The sequence below is a fragment of the Molothrus aeneus genome, chromosome 2 (assembly GCF_037042795.1).
Source record: "Molothrus aeneus isolate 106 chromosome 2, BPBGC_Maene_1.0, whole genome shotgun sequence".
In the NCBI taxonomy this organism is placed as follows: Eukaryota; Metazoa; Chordata; class Aves; order Passeriformes; family Icteridae; genus Molothrus; species Molothrus aeneus.
Window position 1 is genome coordinate 32874670 of NC_089647.1, and position 17897 is coordinate 32892566.

At 42.5% G+C, this 17897-nt stretch overlaps 1 protein-coding gene across 5 annotated transcripts; it reads left to right on the forward strand.

Annotated features, from left to right (window-relative positions):
- The first annotated feature begins 3235 nt into the window (after positions 1-3235).
- HIKESHI (heat shock protein nuclear import factor hikeshi) lies at positions 3236-12847 on the forward strand. 5 transcript variants are annotated; one of them, XM_066572316.1, is made up of 6 exons: positions 3236-3340; positions 3707-3815; positions 4071-4308; positions 7949-8100; positions 10599-10717; positions 12485-12847. In XM_066572316.1, exons 3-6 carry the CDS (start codon positions 4158-4160, stop codon positions 12537-12539), a joined length of 477 nt encoding a protein of 158 aa, XP_066428413.1. In that variant the 5' UTR covers positions 3236-3340; positions 3707-3815; positions 4071-4157; the 3' UTR covers positions 12540-12847. The 5 variants fall into 5 exon arrangements, with proteins under 5 accessions (XP_066428413.1, XP_066428412.1, XP_066428415.1 ...); XM_066572318.1 differs by having other exon boundaries at positions 3318-3336; XM_066572317.1 differs by lacking the exon at positions 3236-3340 and adding an exon at positions 3394-3616.
- Positions 12848-17897: the final 5050 nt, after the last annotated feature.

The window sequence follows — 17897 nt, forward strand, 5'->3', positions numbered from 1 at the left end:
ACAAAAAATACAGGCCATTGCCCAGAACAAAGACAATTAAAATCTCTTTCTGAAGGGACCTTAGAGTCACTGACCCTGAACCACTTGACATGACATTCCTGCATGCTCCATTTAGCCTTGTTCCTCCTCTGTCCCATGAGGCAGCTCCTTCTTCACCATTACATAACCCTATCCTTCTTATCACACATTCCCACTATCCCAAATACCCTCAGCCCTACTCCTGGTACCCAACAGCAGCCTCATCTGTGCTCTCAAGCCCATTGGATTTCACAAGCTCTAAGATTCCTCAGCTATACAGAGAAAATAATTCTTGAAACATCCCAGGCTTGATTGGTCACGGGAACAGGTCAAGAGTTCATTCTTCCATACTACCTGATGTCACATGGCCAAAAATGAGAGCTTCACCACCTTCCTGAAATGGGAGAGACGTGCACCTGTGGGCAGATCTGCCCAGTACCTTCCTGACTGCTGACAGCTAGAACTGCCTGCAGGGCTGACTGCTCTCCTGCGGGGAATCTGGGGGAAATAGGCCAAGAAGTGACAAGGACAATCAAAAAATATGGAACAACTTCTGAACAATAAACGATTACATAGGATACAACTCCTCAGGCTAGAAAACACGCACATGACATAAATTCATGAAATCCTTAATGACCTGGAGAGTAGACAAACAACAGAAAAATACACTGGCAAACAAAGAGAGGGTGTCCAGAGAAAGAGGAAAGGAGAACAACAAGCCCCCCCCCCCCCCCAGGAATATTTTACAATCTGTTGTTGCTTTTGCAACTGTAACTAATGTGAAAAGATGTTGTCACCTTATTGCAAAGCTCCACACCTTCTCAATGATTTCTCATGGGCAACTTCTTGCGGCAGACTCCTTCTTCCTCACAGCACAGCCAACAAGCTCCAACTCTCCTCACCCAGCTAACCCACTCTTTTGTGGCACTCTTCTTCTTATTGGACACAGCTGTGGCCTATTAAGGGCAGGCCTGTTCCTAATCTTTGGTGATTAGTACAGCTGCAAATCATCAGGTGTGAGATTACCTTCTGCACTATCTTTATTTTCTTACATTCTATCCCTCCACAAAAAGAAGTACAAGAAAATTACTCTTTATTCAGGAAAAAAATTACTTTCCACAGTTCTTGCTGATCCAGTATCCACACCTTGCTGCCCTCATGTTCAGACATGTGTAGATGCTTCTGGTCTGTGTGTTCAGCTGGGGTCCCAGCACATATTCTGGCCCACCACCCACCACTATATTGGTGAAGTTTTGTGTCAATCTGGCCTCAACTTGCCTGAGGTTTCTTCCTCTTTCTCCTGTCTTTGCCTCACCCAGGAACAGAAACATCTCCTCAGAAGTTCTCTACAAATAACAGTTTTCTGTGTCTAGTGCCACTATCTGTCACTATTAAATAGGAAATACCTTCCCTTCCTGCACAGAGGGAATGTGCCTACTCTGTATGACCTTCTTTTACCTAAATGGCATTAAGGCATGGATCTTAGTAGGGGTGCAAGTGAACATTTGTGTCACAAGTAAGTTCTAGAGCAACTTCATAAACAGGCTGAGATTAGCTTTTGGCAGGGGGAGCAGCAATGGCTCTGCTGCTATCATTGCACAGAAAGCTCCACAAGTTTAGATAAATAGTAAATAATTAGGTTTAAACTGGAAAAAAAAAATCACGCCTAAGCAAGAGTGCATGAGAGCCCTGCTGAGATCAGGCTGCCCTGGACCTTTTGACACAGTGTAATCTCAGAGGTTTGCAGCAAACTGGCAATCTGAGGTGAGCTCTTGCCTAATTAGCAGATTTCTGGTTGTGTCTCAGTGGCTGCACTGCAGAGCTTGGCCACCCTCCACTAATTTGCAATATCTCAAGCTTTAAAACACTTTCTTTCTTTCTAGTTCATTGGGGCCAGCTGGAAAAGCACCTGCCAAGCGGAGAACTCACTTGCAAAGGTTCAAAACCAAAATGAGGCCTGGGACTAAGCAGTTCTGCTCTATTGCCTCAATACTTCTTACACCTAGGCTTCTTACTACATGTGAGAGGTGAGCCAGGCAGAAACACATATTGCACCCTGCCTGTACAAATAACCATGGGCTAGCATCAGCATTTTTAATAGGTCTTGCTCCTGTAATTGCCTCACATTTTCACACTGCAAGGGACAGGTTGGTTACTCCATCTGGTAGCAGGCACTGGGGTCTTCATTTTGTTGAAGTTTTTAGCATTTGGAAAGGCAGCACAATCCTTTGCTAAAACTTTACTACCACAAAGTGGGCAACAAAAGCAACACCCTGGGAGCTTCCCCAGTGACAGACCTCTGCCATAAGCCACAGCTGCAGTGCCCAGGGTCTGGGAGGGCAGAGGACAGGAGAAGCTGTCCACCAAATGTGATCCTGGCGGCAGGCAACAAAGACCGTGACATTGCCTACAGAGATGGGTGAATCTCAGGTTTCACAGTCCATAGCAGCACAATGGCATGGGAGAGGGTTCATAAAGATTTGTGACAGAAATATAAACCACAGGTATGATTAAGATTGAAGCATGAATCAAAGTACCCGTGTAAACACCAAATGACACATGAGAACAAGATTTAAAGGAATGGCTTCCACAGAAAGTGCAGAACACTGTTCTCAGTCAAAGCAAGGAATGATTTGTTTCCTGTGCTCTGACACCCAGGAGACCACAAGCAATGAAGCACAGGAGCTCCCCTCAGCCCAAAGAACAGGGGCGCAGCTTACATTGCACTAACTTGCAAGGGAACAGCCCTGTAAGCAGAGATTGAAAACCAATCTTTGTGTCTTGAGCTGAGGGGAACTTTTGTCATAATTTACGGAGATTTACCAGATGAACTGCGTCTCCTCATCTCCCTGTTCATTTTCTTCCTCTGTTGCCTGATTTCATCCCATGCCTACACGCCATTATCATGGATCTATGACAACTCAGCCTGGCTAAAACACAAGGCCAAAAGACTCTGCGGCACTTTGGCTGAGAGCACTCCTGCCCACAGCCCCTGAGGCAGGTGCAGGGCTGGCCCGGGCCAGCGCCGGGCGGCATCACCGCTCGCCGCCCATCGCGCACGTCAGCGCCCTGACGCGAAGAACTACATCTCCCGTCATGCTTCACCCCGAATCACGCACACCGCCTGTGCGCGGCCGCGCGTTGCACCTCGGGAGTTGTAGTCCGTGTTGGCGGCGCCGCGGAAGTGACTCGGCGGTGCCGGGGTGAGCGGGGGCGTGTTGACTTTCCGGGGACGGCGCTCATGGAGGCTCGGGAGTAGCGAGGCGTCTGAGGGGGTTCGCCGGCCGCCGCCATGTTCGGCTGCCTGGTGGCGGGCAGGCTGGTGAGCGCTGCCCGGGCCCGGGCGGGGCCCTCAACCCGCTCGGGGGCGGGGTGGAGCTGCCGCAGGGCCCTGGGCCCCCAGGCAGGGGCTCCGCCTGCCTGGCGCTCGGCTGGCTCCTGCCCCGCGTCCCCACAGGCTGCTGCCTTGTCGAGCGTCCTTGCCGGGGGGCGCTTGCCATCCCCCTGGCAGTGTTGTCTCCTCAGAGACAAGCTGGGAGCTTAAAAGAAGCTTTTTAAGGCTAGATTGTGCCTTGGCTGCAAGGATGTGGCATCTCGGGTAAAGAGGAGGGTATCTTTTGCTCTGGCATTCATTCAGCCATCCTTCTGCTGCCTTTCTCAAGGTCTATTGTATTTCCTATGTGAACAGGTTTCCATGATCCTGGGGTTGTGCCAGCCAGGTGGTCAACAGCCACTTCTTAGTGACTTGGCAACCTCTTCTGCACCCTACTTTCCTCCTACGCACATGGGGAGCGAAGGTATTCTGATCCTGTAGTCCCGGGTGGGATATGTGTTCAGTGCAGGTAGAACAAGACTGTTGTGTCTTTCTGGTAATATTTTTTGCAGTTGTTCTTCTGCTGTGTTTGACTTTTATCTGGCTATTTGCTCTTTAGGCTAGTACGTTCCTCACTTTTTGTTATGTACCACTTTAGGTGTATTTCTGTAAAAGGAAATTCGCAGACAGATGAAGATGAGAAACATGTTAATACTAATAAAGGTTTTGTTCTCTTTAGGTGCAAGCTGCGCCCCAACAAGTGGCTGAAGACAAATTTGTATTTGATTTACCTGACTATGAAAACATCAACCATGTAGTGGTCTTCATGCTGGGAACTATACCTTTTCCAGATGGAATGGGAGGATCTGTCTATTTTTGTTACCCAGACCAGAGTGGGATGGCAGTGTGGCAGCTGCTGGGGTTTGTCACTAATGAGAAGCCAAGTGCCATCTTCAAAATTTCTGGTCTCAAATCCGGTAAGACTGGTAGAACATAGCAGTCACTGCAACAGATGCGTTCCTGAATGCATAAGGGATAAACGTGTGAAGGTTGCTTTGAACAAAAAGCTACTTAAAAAGGTAGCACACTCTGTGTTTTCAGATAGTGTTGAGCAGATGTACTAAAAGCAGCCTGTCATCTTCATGGAAGTCTGTCTGTGTGTTACTGTTCCTTGTGAAGTTGCTGTCTCATCTTCTCTTGTGTGTGGTGTTGATCTGGAAATTCTTCTAAGCAGACTTGATATGTTTTTGTCCTCTGCATAGAGGAAAAATGACCTTGTAACTTCCCTGCCATGTTTTTAGGTGTTTGTCTAGACATGCCAGCAGCATCTTCTTTCAGCTTCCTCTGCTAAGTGGTTGTATTCTTTGTAGCACAGACAGATTTTGCAGGGAGTGGAGCCTGGCAGTGATTTCTGACAGCTGGCACTACCCAGCCAGGGGCAGTTGCTCTGTAGAACTGGCCAATAGAGGGTGTCCCCATTGGAAAGCAGCTTTCCAAATGTTTTAGTACTTTTGGCACACTGAGTGTGTGTGTGTCTGTGTGTTTTCCTAAGTACGAGGGCTGTGCTGTGTGCATTATAAAAATGATGAGACATTCCAATGGCACACCTGTGTTGTATGAAAGGGACAGCTACATCAGTCAAGCAGCTTAAAGTGTTACAGTGGTTAAGTAGTACACAGCTTTTGTAGGTTTGGATGTAGTCTACCTCTTTAACTCAAATTTCTGTTGAATTAAGCGATGAGGTTGCTCTGCTAAAATGCATTCATTCATAACATGGCATTCTTTGTTTTGGGTCAGTCCTGGATGTGGCAGTATGGTTGAGATAAGGGCTTTCAAGCTGCAAAGCAAAATGAATTCTGATCATACACATTCCTCAGAAATTTGGGCTTTCTTCAGAAGAGGGAGCACCTTCCAGAAGGGTCTGGGGGGATGTGGTTTTGTGTATCCCAAAGCTGTGTGCTTAGTGCAACAGTAAAGCATATCACCAGTGCTTTTGGTGTATATTTCTTGTGCTTGAAAGACTCACTGGTGTGTGGTCTCGGACAGTTTTGGAGGAAAATGCATTTTCAGATGCTTTTTGCATGATTAGCTGTAATTTCCTGGTAAGGGCTGCTCTCAAGGAAGAACTCAGTGACATAGCTGAACACATTTGCAGTGCCTTGAGGCACTGCTGTGCTTGATTGGAGCAGCAGAGAGCTCTGCCATTCGCATTGTCTGCAGCTTAGCTCTGACTGTGGACTCAGTCTAAGCTACACAATCTACGTTTCCATGGTCATAAACAATTTTAAGGTGTAGAAGACTACATAACAGAGAGCTGGAATCATTGAGAGACATTACTGCTGCTTGAACTCTGCATTTGGGTTTAATACCAGGTTGAAAGGACCAAAGATGTGTCCTTGTCAGTTCCCTGGGAAGCAGTAGTTGTAGCAGAGTTTCATTTGTTTACATGTAAAGAAGGGGCTTAGAAATGCTCCCTGCCTTGGAATTGAAAGGCTTTTATGTTATGAAGGTGTGGTAGAAATAGAAAACAAACTTTGGGCTTGTATTTTGCACCCTTACTGGGAGTAGGTTTCCAAGTGGGGTAAGAGTTACAGCAGAGGCTTTTCCATACAGACTTTTCTGCTGCCATGCTGTTTATGCTCTAATATCATGTCGGCATTTGAAGCCTACACATGGGTAAGGGTTTTGTTGTGGCTGGGCTGAAAGGTAAAGGGCTCAATCATTGAATTAAAGGTTCAGTGAAGGAAAAGAAATGGGTGGAAAAATACTTTTCTGATAGCAGTTTCTCTGCAGTGATGTAATGTGTTGGAGAGTGTAGGGTCTGAATACAAAAAACTGAGCTTGTATTTCAGTACTGATTAACATTCTCTGCCTTTCTAAGGTTTGGAATGCTAATTGCAAGAGCCAAGCATGGAAAATGTGGAGTGTATTTCTCCTGGTGTAAGGATGGCAATGGATGCTTTTATTTCACACTTTTAGGCAGACATCTTTCCAAGGCCGTGGTTCTGTGGGAGTCCATGTAAAGTGAATGGAATGGATGTGTTTTATTGTTTGTATCATGACTGTCTAAAGTAATCATACATTGTAACAGAGCCTGTTGCTTGAAGATATTACATTTTTATTGAAATATCAGTTTCTCAGGTGAAGATGTTACAAGATGCAAAACTTGTACCAGTTCTGTTGCTGTTGGCATTTTAATAATGAACTTGATACTTGGTTTCTGATAGCTTGTATCAAGCAAGCATCCAACAACAGCAAATGTGAGGTGAAACAGCAATAAAATGCCGTTTCTCAGAAGAGGTTCTAAGTAGCATTTCAGGAGATGAACTCTTTTCTTACTTAGCTTGTGTCAAAGTAACATTTTAATAGGAGTGCTTTACTCATAAGGTAGCACTGTATTGCAGCTGTAGGATCTTGACTAAGGAGCAACACTTCAATTGAAAAGGGTGCTGAGTTTGTGAGTGCACTTTCTGTAGCGGTTGGCTGTTTGCTTCTTTGTGCCTTGTGTCTCTGCAGAGGAATAGTCAAGTTCCTGAGGTCTTCAGTCCTGATCTCAGTTCAACTTGTCAGACCGTTTTTGCTGGCTAAGTGTTTGACTAAGTGAGATGGTGCTTTTAATCTCCATTAGCCTTTCTGGCAGCTCAAGATAGTGCTGACTGGTCTGCAGGACAGCTCTTGATTTAGCTTCGCTTTCTCCTGCTACTAAGAGGCCAGAGAGTGCTGCTGAAACATTGCCTCTGTGTTACGAGTGTACTTGACTATTGTGTTCCCACAAACACAGCTGCAGTATTAGTGTTTGCTTACTGATAGCACTCTGGTCCCACAGGCCTTTTCCTGCATTTTCCTTTAGAGATGCTGACAGAAGAGTACATGATTTAAGTGATGCTGAGTGTCTGTCCTTGTTTGCAGAGACTTTGGCAGAAGCTGGGACTGAAAGTATGGGTTGAGAAAGGTCAGAAGTGAGGGCAGAGGGCTGGGATGGTGCCTGTGTTTGTGGCACGCAGTTTGGGGATGGTTCCTTGTTTTCTTTGTGGCACTTGCTAAGTCAGAGACCTCTCTGTTCCATGACTATTTCTTTGACCTTTGCTGCTTTTGGTGGGTTTTAGCAGTACCTGGGGCTGCCCAGCCTTCCCTGAGTCAGAGGGATCATAAACCAGTACTCGCTACTTTTGCAGAGCAGGTTCAGTAGAATGTGGCTTTAATGAGTGAATCAAACTGCAGCAGTGATGCATATTTCTTGTTTATCTGCAATTGCCCAAATGTGAATTAAAAACTTGGCTCCTGTAGAAAAAGTTTCTACTGTCTTTCACTCACTGATCATATTCCCTCTTTCCGTTCACTTCAGAGGGAGCTGTAAAGTCATGTTTTTTCTGGTTTTTAAAAATTTCCTAATGATCTGTTGTGCTTTTTAAATGTACCAGTCACACTGTTCTATCTGTTGTACTTGTGTGTACTTTTGCCTGTGCTTGGACTGTGATTTTTCTGCATTTCCTGGGACAGGGAGATCCCTCTGGTGGGTGCTGGGGAATGCCTTCTATGGGAGAAACACGGTGGTTGAAGTTGCACAGCCTTTACGTGTGTGTCAGACCTAACGTGTGCTGTTCCTGGTGCTTTCAGGGAAGGGAAGTCAACACCCCTTTGGTGCCATGAACCTCCCACAGACACCAACAGTGGCTCAGATTGGAATCTCAGTGGAACTGCTGGAGAACCTGGCCCAGCAGACTCCTGTTGCAAGCGCTGCTGTGTCATCAGTAGATTCATTCACAGAGGTAGCCTGGACTTTCCGTTTTCAGAAATTCTCTTTCTGTGGAAGTCTCAAGAATTGAGCCTCTGAAACACTAATTGGGGAGTGGGTAGGGGATGCTGCTGGGGGTGGCAGTAGGATTGTAAGCAACATAATAATTGTCAAATCATTTGGTTGGGTGCCTTGATACTATGAAATTGCTTTTTCTTACACTGAAAAACTGTCTTCTGTAGAAGACTGGAATTTTCATCCTCAGTGACATGAGGCCAAGAGATTCACTTGTGTCAGTGTCACTCTACTCTAAAATTATTTATATACTTCTTATAGGAGCAGCTATGACTAAATACATGTAAGAGAGAGTGGATCTTTGGTGATTTGTAGGTGCTGAAACTTCAGTACTTAGACTTGCAGGAATGGTCAAAAATTATTCACAAGTTAAGGCAAATGTGGGTATGGATGCAGAGAGATATTCAGGTGTACCACTTTCCCTGGAGAAATCCTTCTGATGTTGCTCTGCAGAACTACAGAATTATGCCCTTTCCCACAGAATGGGTTTTTTTTTTGTTTTTCCCCACTGCCTTCTCTGTGGATCAGGCCTTGGGCTACAATGTGCCATTTTTTAACCCAGCCTGTCCATTAGTTTGAACCTCTGGAAATCCTCAACCAGCTCTGGCAGTTAGTTGGCAGTCTGAGAGCAGTCCCAGGCAAGCTAGACCTGCATAGTGGGTCTTGATTTCCCTAACACTGATGGCTCTGGCATTTTCTTTCAGCATTTCAGCAGTTGCTGAGGCTTTTCTTCAGGCCTTTTTTACCTTCTCACTTTCCTTCCAGGTGCTTGCTGAGACTGGTAATTGTGCAGTAATTGCACAGTAATCCTGATACTGTAGCTGATGTTCTTTGGCAGTTTATACACATTGTAGGTCCAAATAGGTAATGTTTCTTGCAGAAAGTTACCATGATTAGGAGTTGACCAACAGCTGTCTTTGTATAGTACAGTTAATTGGGCTTTTCTGGAGTTGTTAGGGCCTAATGACACCTAAATAATATTTCTGATTCCACAAATATTTATTACAGCAGTAATTAAAGTTAGGAGGAATAATGTGCCACATCAGGTCATTTGCAAGGTGGCTCATGGATTTTTCTGGCAGTAGTATTTAAAGAAAAAGAACCACCTCATGACTGCATAACATTTTTACAAATGTTATTCTCAGTTAAGTGAATTTTTCTGTTGAAAAAGAGCAGCATCCAACTCTGAGCATCTTAACTGAAATTGTAATTGCCTTCAAGGAATGCAGTTGACTCAAAGGGTGAAGTACTGCTTACTCCTACAAAGAAAATGTGTGAGGTCAAAGTGGAAGGAAACCTTTGCAGGAGTAGATTGCAGAGGAAGGGCATATATGACTGGGAACATATTTGTGAATAATTAATAGCTTTCATTTAATATTTGACATCAGCTCTTTGGGACTGCTACATTATAGCAATAAAAGTGTTTTTTTAATGGCAAAATCATCTGTTGCTACCCAAAGTTATGCAGTTGATCTCCTATTACATTTTTAGTAAGATTTATATGATTGAATATGTCTTTTTTATGTGTATAAACATATATAAAAAAGAAGTAGGACAAAACCATTGAGTTCTGCATGTGAGTGAGGGTAGGGTTCTGGGATATGATTTCTTCTGCTCTTTTTGTCAGAAGGGAGCACAAGACTGCATTTATTAACTCAGGCTCTGTTTTGTTTTCTTGTATCATTTCACTGTCTGAAATTTTCTATATGATCAAAGCAAAGCATAACTTTTTTTTCCTTTTTTTTTTAATAGAGGAAATAAGGAGGTACTGTATACTTGTATATTTGTAGGCTTGCTGGGAATGTCCTACACCCTTATCCTCTGCACACGGGGCTTACTATTCCTTGGCCTCTCTTTCACTCTTTTCGTTCCTAGTCCTACAGTTTAGGAGTGCCCTGTGCATCCTTTAGGTGCTTTCCCCACAAGATCTTGTGGTAAAAGTTGCCAGGACAGCAGCCCTTCTGTGGGGAATGCTAAAGGAAATTGCCCTGTCACTGGAGTCTGATGTGCTGTAAATAGCTTGCAGCCTTTTCCAATAGTTTAACAAGTGTTTTTCTGGGAGCTGGAATGGCAGCTTTGGCCCATTCTGGAGTTCTTCTGATTATTCGGTTTGGAGGAGAGGGACAGCTCTTGTCACTGCATCACTTTGTCACACAAACAGAAAATGTTCTTCCCAAAGCTGTTTGTCCAGTTGGATGAAACTGAGCAGGGAGAGGGCAAGTGAAGATTCTTCAAATGATTTCTGGATGCCAGATGGATCTGAGGGCAAGACTGAAGCTTAGGATGTTTGATCATTGTCTGTGGACCTACTACATCCACTTTCCCACTGTGTTTTAGATGACAATGATGAAGTAATGACAAAATTACTTCATGTAGGAGCTGTATATCTTAAACTTTTGCACAAAAATTCAAATTGAAGAAAGAACTTCCTTAAAATATCTCTTCTTTTTTTTTCAGTTCACTCAGAAGATGTTGGATAACTTCTATAACTTTGCTTCCTCGTTTGCTGTCACTCAGGCACAGATGACCCCAAATCCTTCTGAAGCTTTCATTCCTGCAAATGTAGTTCTGAAATGGTAATGGCAGTGATCTCTAGTAACAAATGGGGTTTTTTTCTAGGCATTAGACCATCATTTCTAAGCACTGAACTATTGTCATGCTATTCAGTGAGATGATGCAGAAATGTTTAAAATTGTTGTTGTTTATTGCTAGTATAGAGAGGTCCTGCCCACTGTTTTTATATTTATTTGTCAGCTTTTTTTTTTTGTTAGAAAAGTGCTATGCAACCAATGAAACTTTTTTGGTTCTAAAAGGGTTGCTTTTAACATATGTGCATTTGTACTGTGTTGCTGATAATGCAAATGCTCTGGAGCTGTGGGAAGACAGAGCACACTGATAGTTGTCAATTTATGCTTATTTGTTTTATTTGGTCTCTTCCTAGACATAGTTCCAGCATAGTTGCCTTACTTAAGAATATGTGAGAGGTGATGAAATCATGTTACTAGTTGACCTGGTTCTGTCACCAAGATCCTTGAGTGTAAATACACAAGTCCTTCTGGGAGTTGTTTTCCAGGGACTAGTTTAATAACTGTCTGGGGATAGCCTGTGTAGTCTGGAGATAAATTGTGAATGGCAGGCAATACTTTAGGTTATCTGAAAATGTCTTTCCTATCAGTTTGGCCTTATTTATTTAGCCTCTGCAGTATTAACCTAAGCCCTTTTTTAATCACTGTTTGAGACTATCTGAATACAGTTTTATCATTGGTAAGATCTCATGAATATGCAAACAGTTGATGAGAGCCCTGTGTATTGTTTGGGAGTGTAATTTGATGCAGATGCCTTGTGTTTAGAAGGTAACTACAAACTCCATGAACTGTATGTGGGTAGGGTCTCTGATGTGACTGGTGAGTGCCTGGGTGAGGCTGAATTGGTTTAAAACCCTTCAGTCTTTTCTCACTTAAGCTGGGCTATGAACTATGAGGTATAGGAGAACATTTTGTGGTTTCCTTTATTTCATTGGCAGTATCTTTTGATTCCTTAGATTTTGGGTTTGTGAGGATTAAAAGCGGGGTTTTAACTTTTGTGGCTCAAAGCCTATACGCTTCTCTATTTTTTTTTTCTTGTAGAAAGGCACAGAAATTGTATATTTTGTCTGTTTCTTCACTGTGTGTCAACAGTGAATTCTGATGCTGTTTGTTTATGGTTTGCTTGGTTTTGTGAGTATGAAAATTGAAATTAGGACAGCATGTGTGCATACATGTTTGCCTTATATGTTAGAGAATTACATTTCCCTATTTGATTTTACTAAAACATTACCATCCAGCCTCAGATTCATACATTCATTCATGATTTCCTAGCCCAAAAATGCTATGCATAAAACAGTCACTTATAATTCATGGACTTGTTTAAGTTGGAACAGACCTTTAAGATGGAGTCCAACCATTCACCTCCTGCTGCCAAGTGCACCACAAACCCAGGGCTGATAAAACATGTCCACGTGTCTTTTAAACACCACCAAGGACGGTGGCTCCACCACTTCCAGTGCTTGACAACCCCGTCAGTGAAGAAAATTTTCCTCTTGTCAAATCTAAATTAACTTACAATTTTACTAAGCTTGGATGAGTCTCTTCTGGGATACTGCTTTAATGAAATTCATCTTGGTGAAATACACAACTCTAACTGCAAATATTCTAGATATGCAAATGGACTTGTGATTTCCTGGTGTGAAGTAGATGTAGTTTATCATGTTCTCTGCATAGACTAAATTATTTGTACCCTTTTTTAAAAACACGATTTTATATGCAGGAGCTGTTATTTTTTGTTGGTTTTTTTAATTTTTCTAGGTATGAAAACTTCCAGAGACGTCTGACACAGAACCCTCTCTTCTGGAAAACATAAGCTTAAATTCTGTCATTTGGGGTTCTTTCTAAAGTGTTACCTGAAAGATGCATCAAGTAACTCTACTGAAGATTTTCGTGGGGGAGGAAAGCAAAAACCCAAACAACGATTAGTCTAAATAGACAAACTAGTAACTTTTATATTACTCTTGAACAGTATTTAAAATTAAAATCGATGAAAATGACTAGTCTGCATGTTGGTTTATTTAATTGAAGTGCTTGGCTGCATCAAGAAATCAGTGTTCCATGTAGAAATACTTCTTTGAAATTGCATTTAAAGTGGAAAAAATTACAAGTTGAAAAATGGCAGCACTGTGTCATACTTGTGTGGTGCTTTGGGGTGTTGTATACAAACTGAATGCAGATTTTTCCTTCTTTACCTCATTTGAAGGGTAACCAAGCAACTGTGAATATGCTGATGGTTTTCCTGCTGGTACTTGCACTGTAAGTTCTTCCATTTTGTGGACAACCAATATTCTTGTCCCAGCTCATATAAATTGTACAGCAGTATTTCCCTCTTAGGCAGTAAGACACTATTGAGCTTAATCTTGGAGTACCTATCTTTAACTTTTCCTGTATGAAAATGTAATGAAGAGGAATCTTTGGGAACTTTGGCTGTGCTAGAATTATTCCCAGTAATAAGAGAGTAAAATCTTGTTTCTCTTAGAAACAGACGTGGGGTGTCTGATAAGGAAGGCTGTCACATTTGTTCATAAAGCCATAGGATTTTGGCATGGTCTGAGTGGTTCTCATGACCAGTGCAGTTTCTGCTGGTGCCACACATACCCAGGTATCTCATAGGTAAGGTCCAGCTGGCCCTTCTGTTCACTAAATTAGCTTGATCAGAAATACTATTTTGAGCAATATATCTTGCTTTTGTAAGTTACTTTCTGTAACCAAGGAATAAGATTTGTTCCCAAACCACTGGCATGAAAATAAAAGTTTTTACTGGTTTCATTGACTGGGGAATGAAGCCTTTAAGGAATCCTTTATCAAGTCAAGTCAGCCTTAGGTACACTTGTCCTGAGAACAGAAACTCAGTCCTTCGAACGTGCCCAGTGACATCCTGTGTCATTTCTGCCTCAGCTTAAAATGGACTCTTCCCTCACATAAAAGCAGAGGGACTCAAGGAATAAAAGGAATGAGCTCAACCCAGAAGAGGAGGAAAACAGACTGATGAAACCCAGGAAAGCTGTTATAAGCTTTTGAAAAGTAAAACTAATTCTCCCCCAGGTAATTTACGGGACAAAGCTCAGGGTTATTTCCTAGAAGCCATGGCACAGATGCAAGACCTGAAAAATTTGGGCTACCTGCTTGACTCAAGCCTTAATTTTCTTAAAGACACATTTGTAGGCCAAATGTCTGTAGAGAAGCAGCAACAAGGGAACTTAGCAGAGGCCCAGGCTGAACTTCCTCATGACAATGGGTCATTGAGATTATTCTGTGTCCCCTGTCAAATTCTGCTGTAGGATGTGGTAGTTTTGTCACACAGGTGGCAGATGCCTCACATAGCTGGTGATAAAAGTGCATCAGACCAGACAAGAGGAACCAAATGGAAGTTGGGAGTGGTCATTGCTCAGCTTCTCACACTTTTAAGGAAGGATCTGGCTGGTGTGGAAATAAGTAATTAACACTTCACAAGCCATTGCAAGGCATCAGGAGTTAGGGAATATGTGTCTACATGATGTAGCAAACTCACTCCATCAGCACAATTTAATTACCAAAGGAGTGATTTATTTGTAAGAAAAAGAGGTACTAGCTACAACTTCACCTGACTGGCCAGAGCTGCCCTCTATGAAATAATCCTCATGTCACTACTCCTTGTTGCAATTTTCTATGGCCCTCACTGTCATGGTTTGGTGAAGAGCACGTCACAGAATGAATGGTATTTAAACCCAAGGGCCCTGTTCGGGCACAGGCTGTCACTCTGCTGCTCACTCTTCTCTCTACTAGTTATAACAAGCTACTTCTGTTCTGACCAAAGCTGCATTCTGGTTATTCCAGATGCTGGTGGGATTGTTGTTTGGGCTTCAGGAAGCCAGACAGGCCAGACTAGACCATGTGGGTGGGGTCACTAAGTCCAGCATGAGTCCTGTGGCTGCTCTTACCCCTGTTCCAGTCATTAGGGCTGTAAATGAAAGTATGTATTTATATGGGGTTTGAATAATTCAATAGTATAGGTTAAGAACTTCTCCCAGTGCTATAGCCACTGTGGGTTCAGCAGGTGTCTCTGTAGCACATGCTTGAGAGCATCAGTGTAAATTACTTTTCTTTCCTGCTGTGATTGAGCTTATAGAATAGAAACTCACAGAGGGAACAGTCTATCCCCCTTTCAGTATCAGTATTTTGCCTTTCACAGCTGCTATGAAAGTAAGAACTGATTCATTCATACAGGTCGTGTGGATGGCCAGACTGTGCTTCTCAAGCATAAGTGCTTTTTCTTTCTCAGCTTTGAAGCGTAGGATTAGGGTGGGTGAGTTTCACTAGCTCTGTGAGATCCTATCATATGATCACTAGTTAGGATGCTTGAGGAAATAGGCATTCAGTTTGTCCACGGAAATTTAATTTAGGAAACCCCAGGGTTTTCTAACCTGTCTCCCAACAATGCTTATCTCAACATTGTGGTTTTAAAATGGAAGAACAGGATTATAGGAAAAAGATCTGAGGAGAAACAAAGATACATACATTCATCTATTTTGCCTTTAACATATTTTTATATACATATATATATATATATATATATAGCCATATATACACATTTACTTTTTTTTTCTCCACACACAAAACACTAAAATTCCTTTCCCCAGGTATAGCCAGAGGTAATAGTAACAACCTCAATGTAATACAAATTATTTTGTAATGATCCTCCTACATTTAGAGTAATTTTCCTATTCCCACTTTCTAGATACTAGGGAGTTCAGGTTTTAAAGAAAAAGTGTGAAAAAAAAAATACTGTCTACTGATCATTAGGCTTTGAGGCTAAACCTACCCTTCCATGCCACACTCATAACCATGACAGGGGTAGATATATTTCCCTCCATTTTGGGACATTTTCCCAATTGTTTTCCTTTCCAAGGCAACAGGAATTGTTAGAGTGGGGATTCTTGTCACAAAGGCCCTACCTGTTTCTACATCTGCCCTCACCACCATGCCCAGAGAAGAATTTAAAAATACAGGAAGCAATAAAGAGCATATATTGCTGCTGGCTTATACAGAAACAGGTGCAAAATTCATAGCGAGGAGTCAAAATTCTAATTATGCACAGGATTTGTTTATTTGTTTTCTAAAAGTTGCTTCATTTGTTCATTGTAAATATTTTTCTGACACAGCTCATGGTGACAGCAAAGCATTCTCAGGTGAACCTAACTGTGTCTGTAGCACCTGCAGAGGAAGTTAATTCTTTGACTTTTAGTCATGGAACTCCCCAACTCTGACTTTAGCCAGAGCTCCCCAATTCAATCAGTGGTGAAACATAAGCATGAAATGCACCAGGGATAACAAGCACTCCTATCTATACTAGGAAGGGCAAATTTGATCCATATTAACATGAAATTTTTTTGGCTTAACATTAAAAGCCTCAAGAAGAACCTGATTTAAAACTGCATTGTGGTAACGTTCTTTATTCATTCACCACCAGATGGAGCATCACCCCAGGAAATAGGACCATACTCTGAGAAGAGAGACCTTTTAAGTGAACCACTGATTTAACAATCAGGAGTCTGTTTTCTATTTCTGCTTCCAGCTGTGGTGCAAACGTTCTTGCTGTCTGTGGGGAAAGTCTCTGCCTAAAAGTTAGAACTGTAGTCCAAGCCTACCATTTATGCAATTTCTAAGTGTCTAAAAGTTGGTAGAATGAGATGGGCTGCCAGATACCTCTACTCTTCAGCTTTTTTTTTATCTCTTCAGGGAAATACTCAGTGCGCAATAACTGAGGGAATCAGCAACCTTCAAATTTTAGTATGCTCTTCATGCAAAATTCATGAAGAAAAGACACCTATAACAACACTTGCAGCCTCAGAAAGAGTTTTCTGACTCTTTTGACTGTACTGCAGTTAGACTCTTTCTGACTGTTTTGACTGTACTGCAGTTACTCATCAGCCTGACTTTACCTCTCCCTCACCTGTCTTGAGAAGGGAACAGAAGGAGTCAATTACAGAATTTGCCAAAGAACAGACCTAAAGGTGGCCTGAAGACACTGGAGTAAACTACATGTTCTTTCAGGCTACTTTTGGTAGGTTTCTCCAATACTAGGGTTAAACCACACTACTATTGCTGAAAAATTTAGGCACTGGTGCTCTTAAGGTAAGTTTCACAAAAGTATACATTAAAAGGTTAAAAAGTTTTGGAAAATATTAAAGTCTTCTTTAAATTCTTCTGCAATGATTATAACTCTAATAGCTCTGTATCTTCCAGAAGACACACAATAATTTTAATCTTTCTCCTTTTTTTAGTCTAGAAGTAGGCAACTGTAGGAAGAAAACACTCTAATGAAATAAACACCTAAGTTTTATATCCATTTGAGCTTTATCAGTCTGCTTGTTGACAGAGACTTTTCTCCCCTGTTGTGTATTTTCAAAATATTATTAATTCTACATGCAGATGGGGCTGACTGTTGTAAAGAATTTTTTCTCCCCTTGGCACGTTACAGCTTTACTTACACAAGTACTTCCCTTCATTATCCAATTTCAGCTCCATCCAGGTTTCTCAGGGCAAAGCTCCTGGAACATTTGTCTGCATTTTAAGAGGACAGTCTTCAGCACATTCCTAAGTTAATACAAAAGTTAAAGCTGACCCTAACTTTGTTCAGCCTCTTTCCAGTCAACCACCACCCTTCCTTTCCTTCCTCTCCAACAGAGCAGCTCATTTGTCAGAATGTACCACTTATGTCCCAAAACACCCATGGCTGAGAAATCCTTACTGCTTTTGTATCCCAATTCACTCTCAGCCCCTGCCATGGGAAAACACAGAAGATGGTCTAATGCCATGCTACTGTAAAGCATTTGCAAAGGCTAAGTGGCACCAGCCTCCAACCCAAGTGTTCCTAGTACAGCTAACTCAATCAAAGGTCTTTCCTTGAGGCTGCAGGAAGCCTGAGCACTCCCACTGCCTTTCTGGAGTGCTCTCCCAACCACACCCCAGCCCCATAATTTTTCAGACTCTGCCAACCCCTCATACTTTCCACAGCATGATCTATGATGTCTATGGACCACTGCTGTTGGGTAAACACTGGCTCGTACTATGCCAGCAGTTCTGTAAGTGCAGGAAGTTAAAACACTTTCTCCAGGCTCCAGTCTCACCTGTCTCCAGCAGCTGATCTGTGTTCAACTCTGCAGGAATTTCAGCTTCCTCCCTCCGGTAC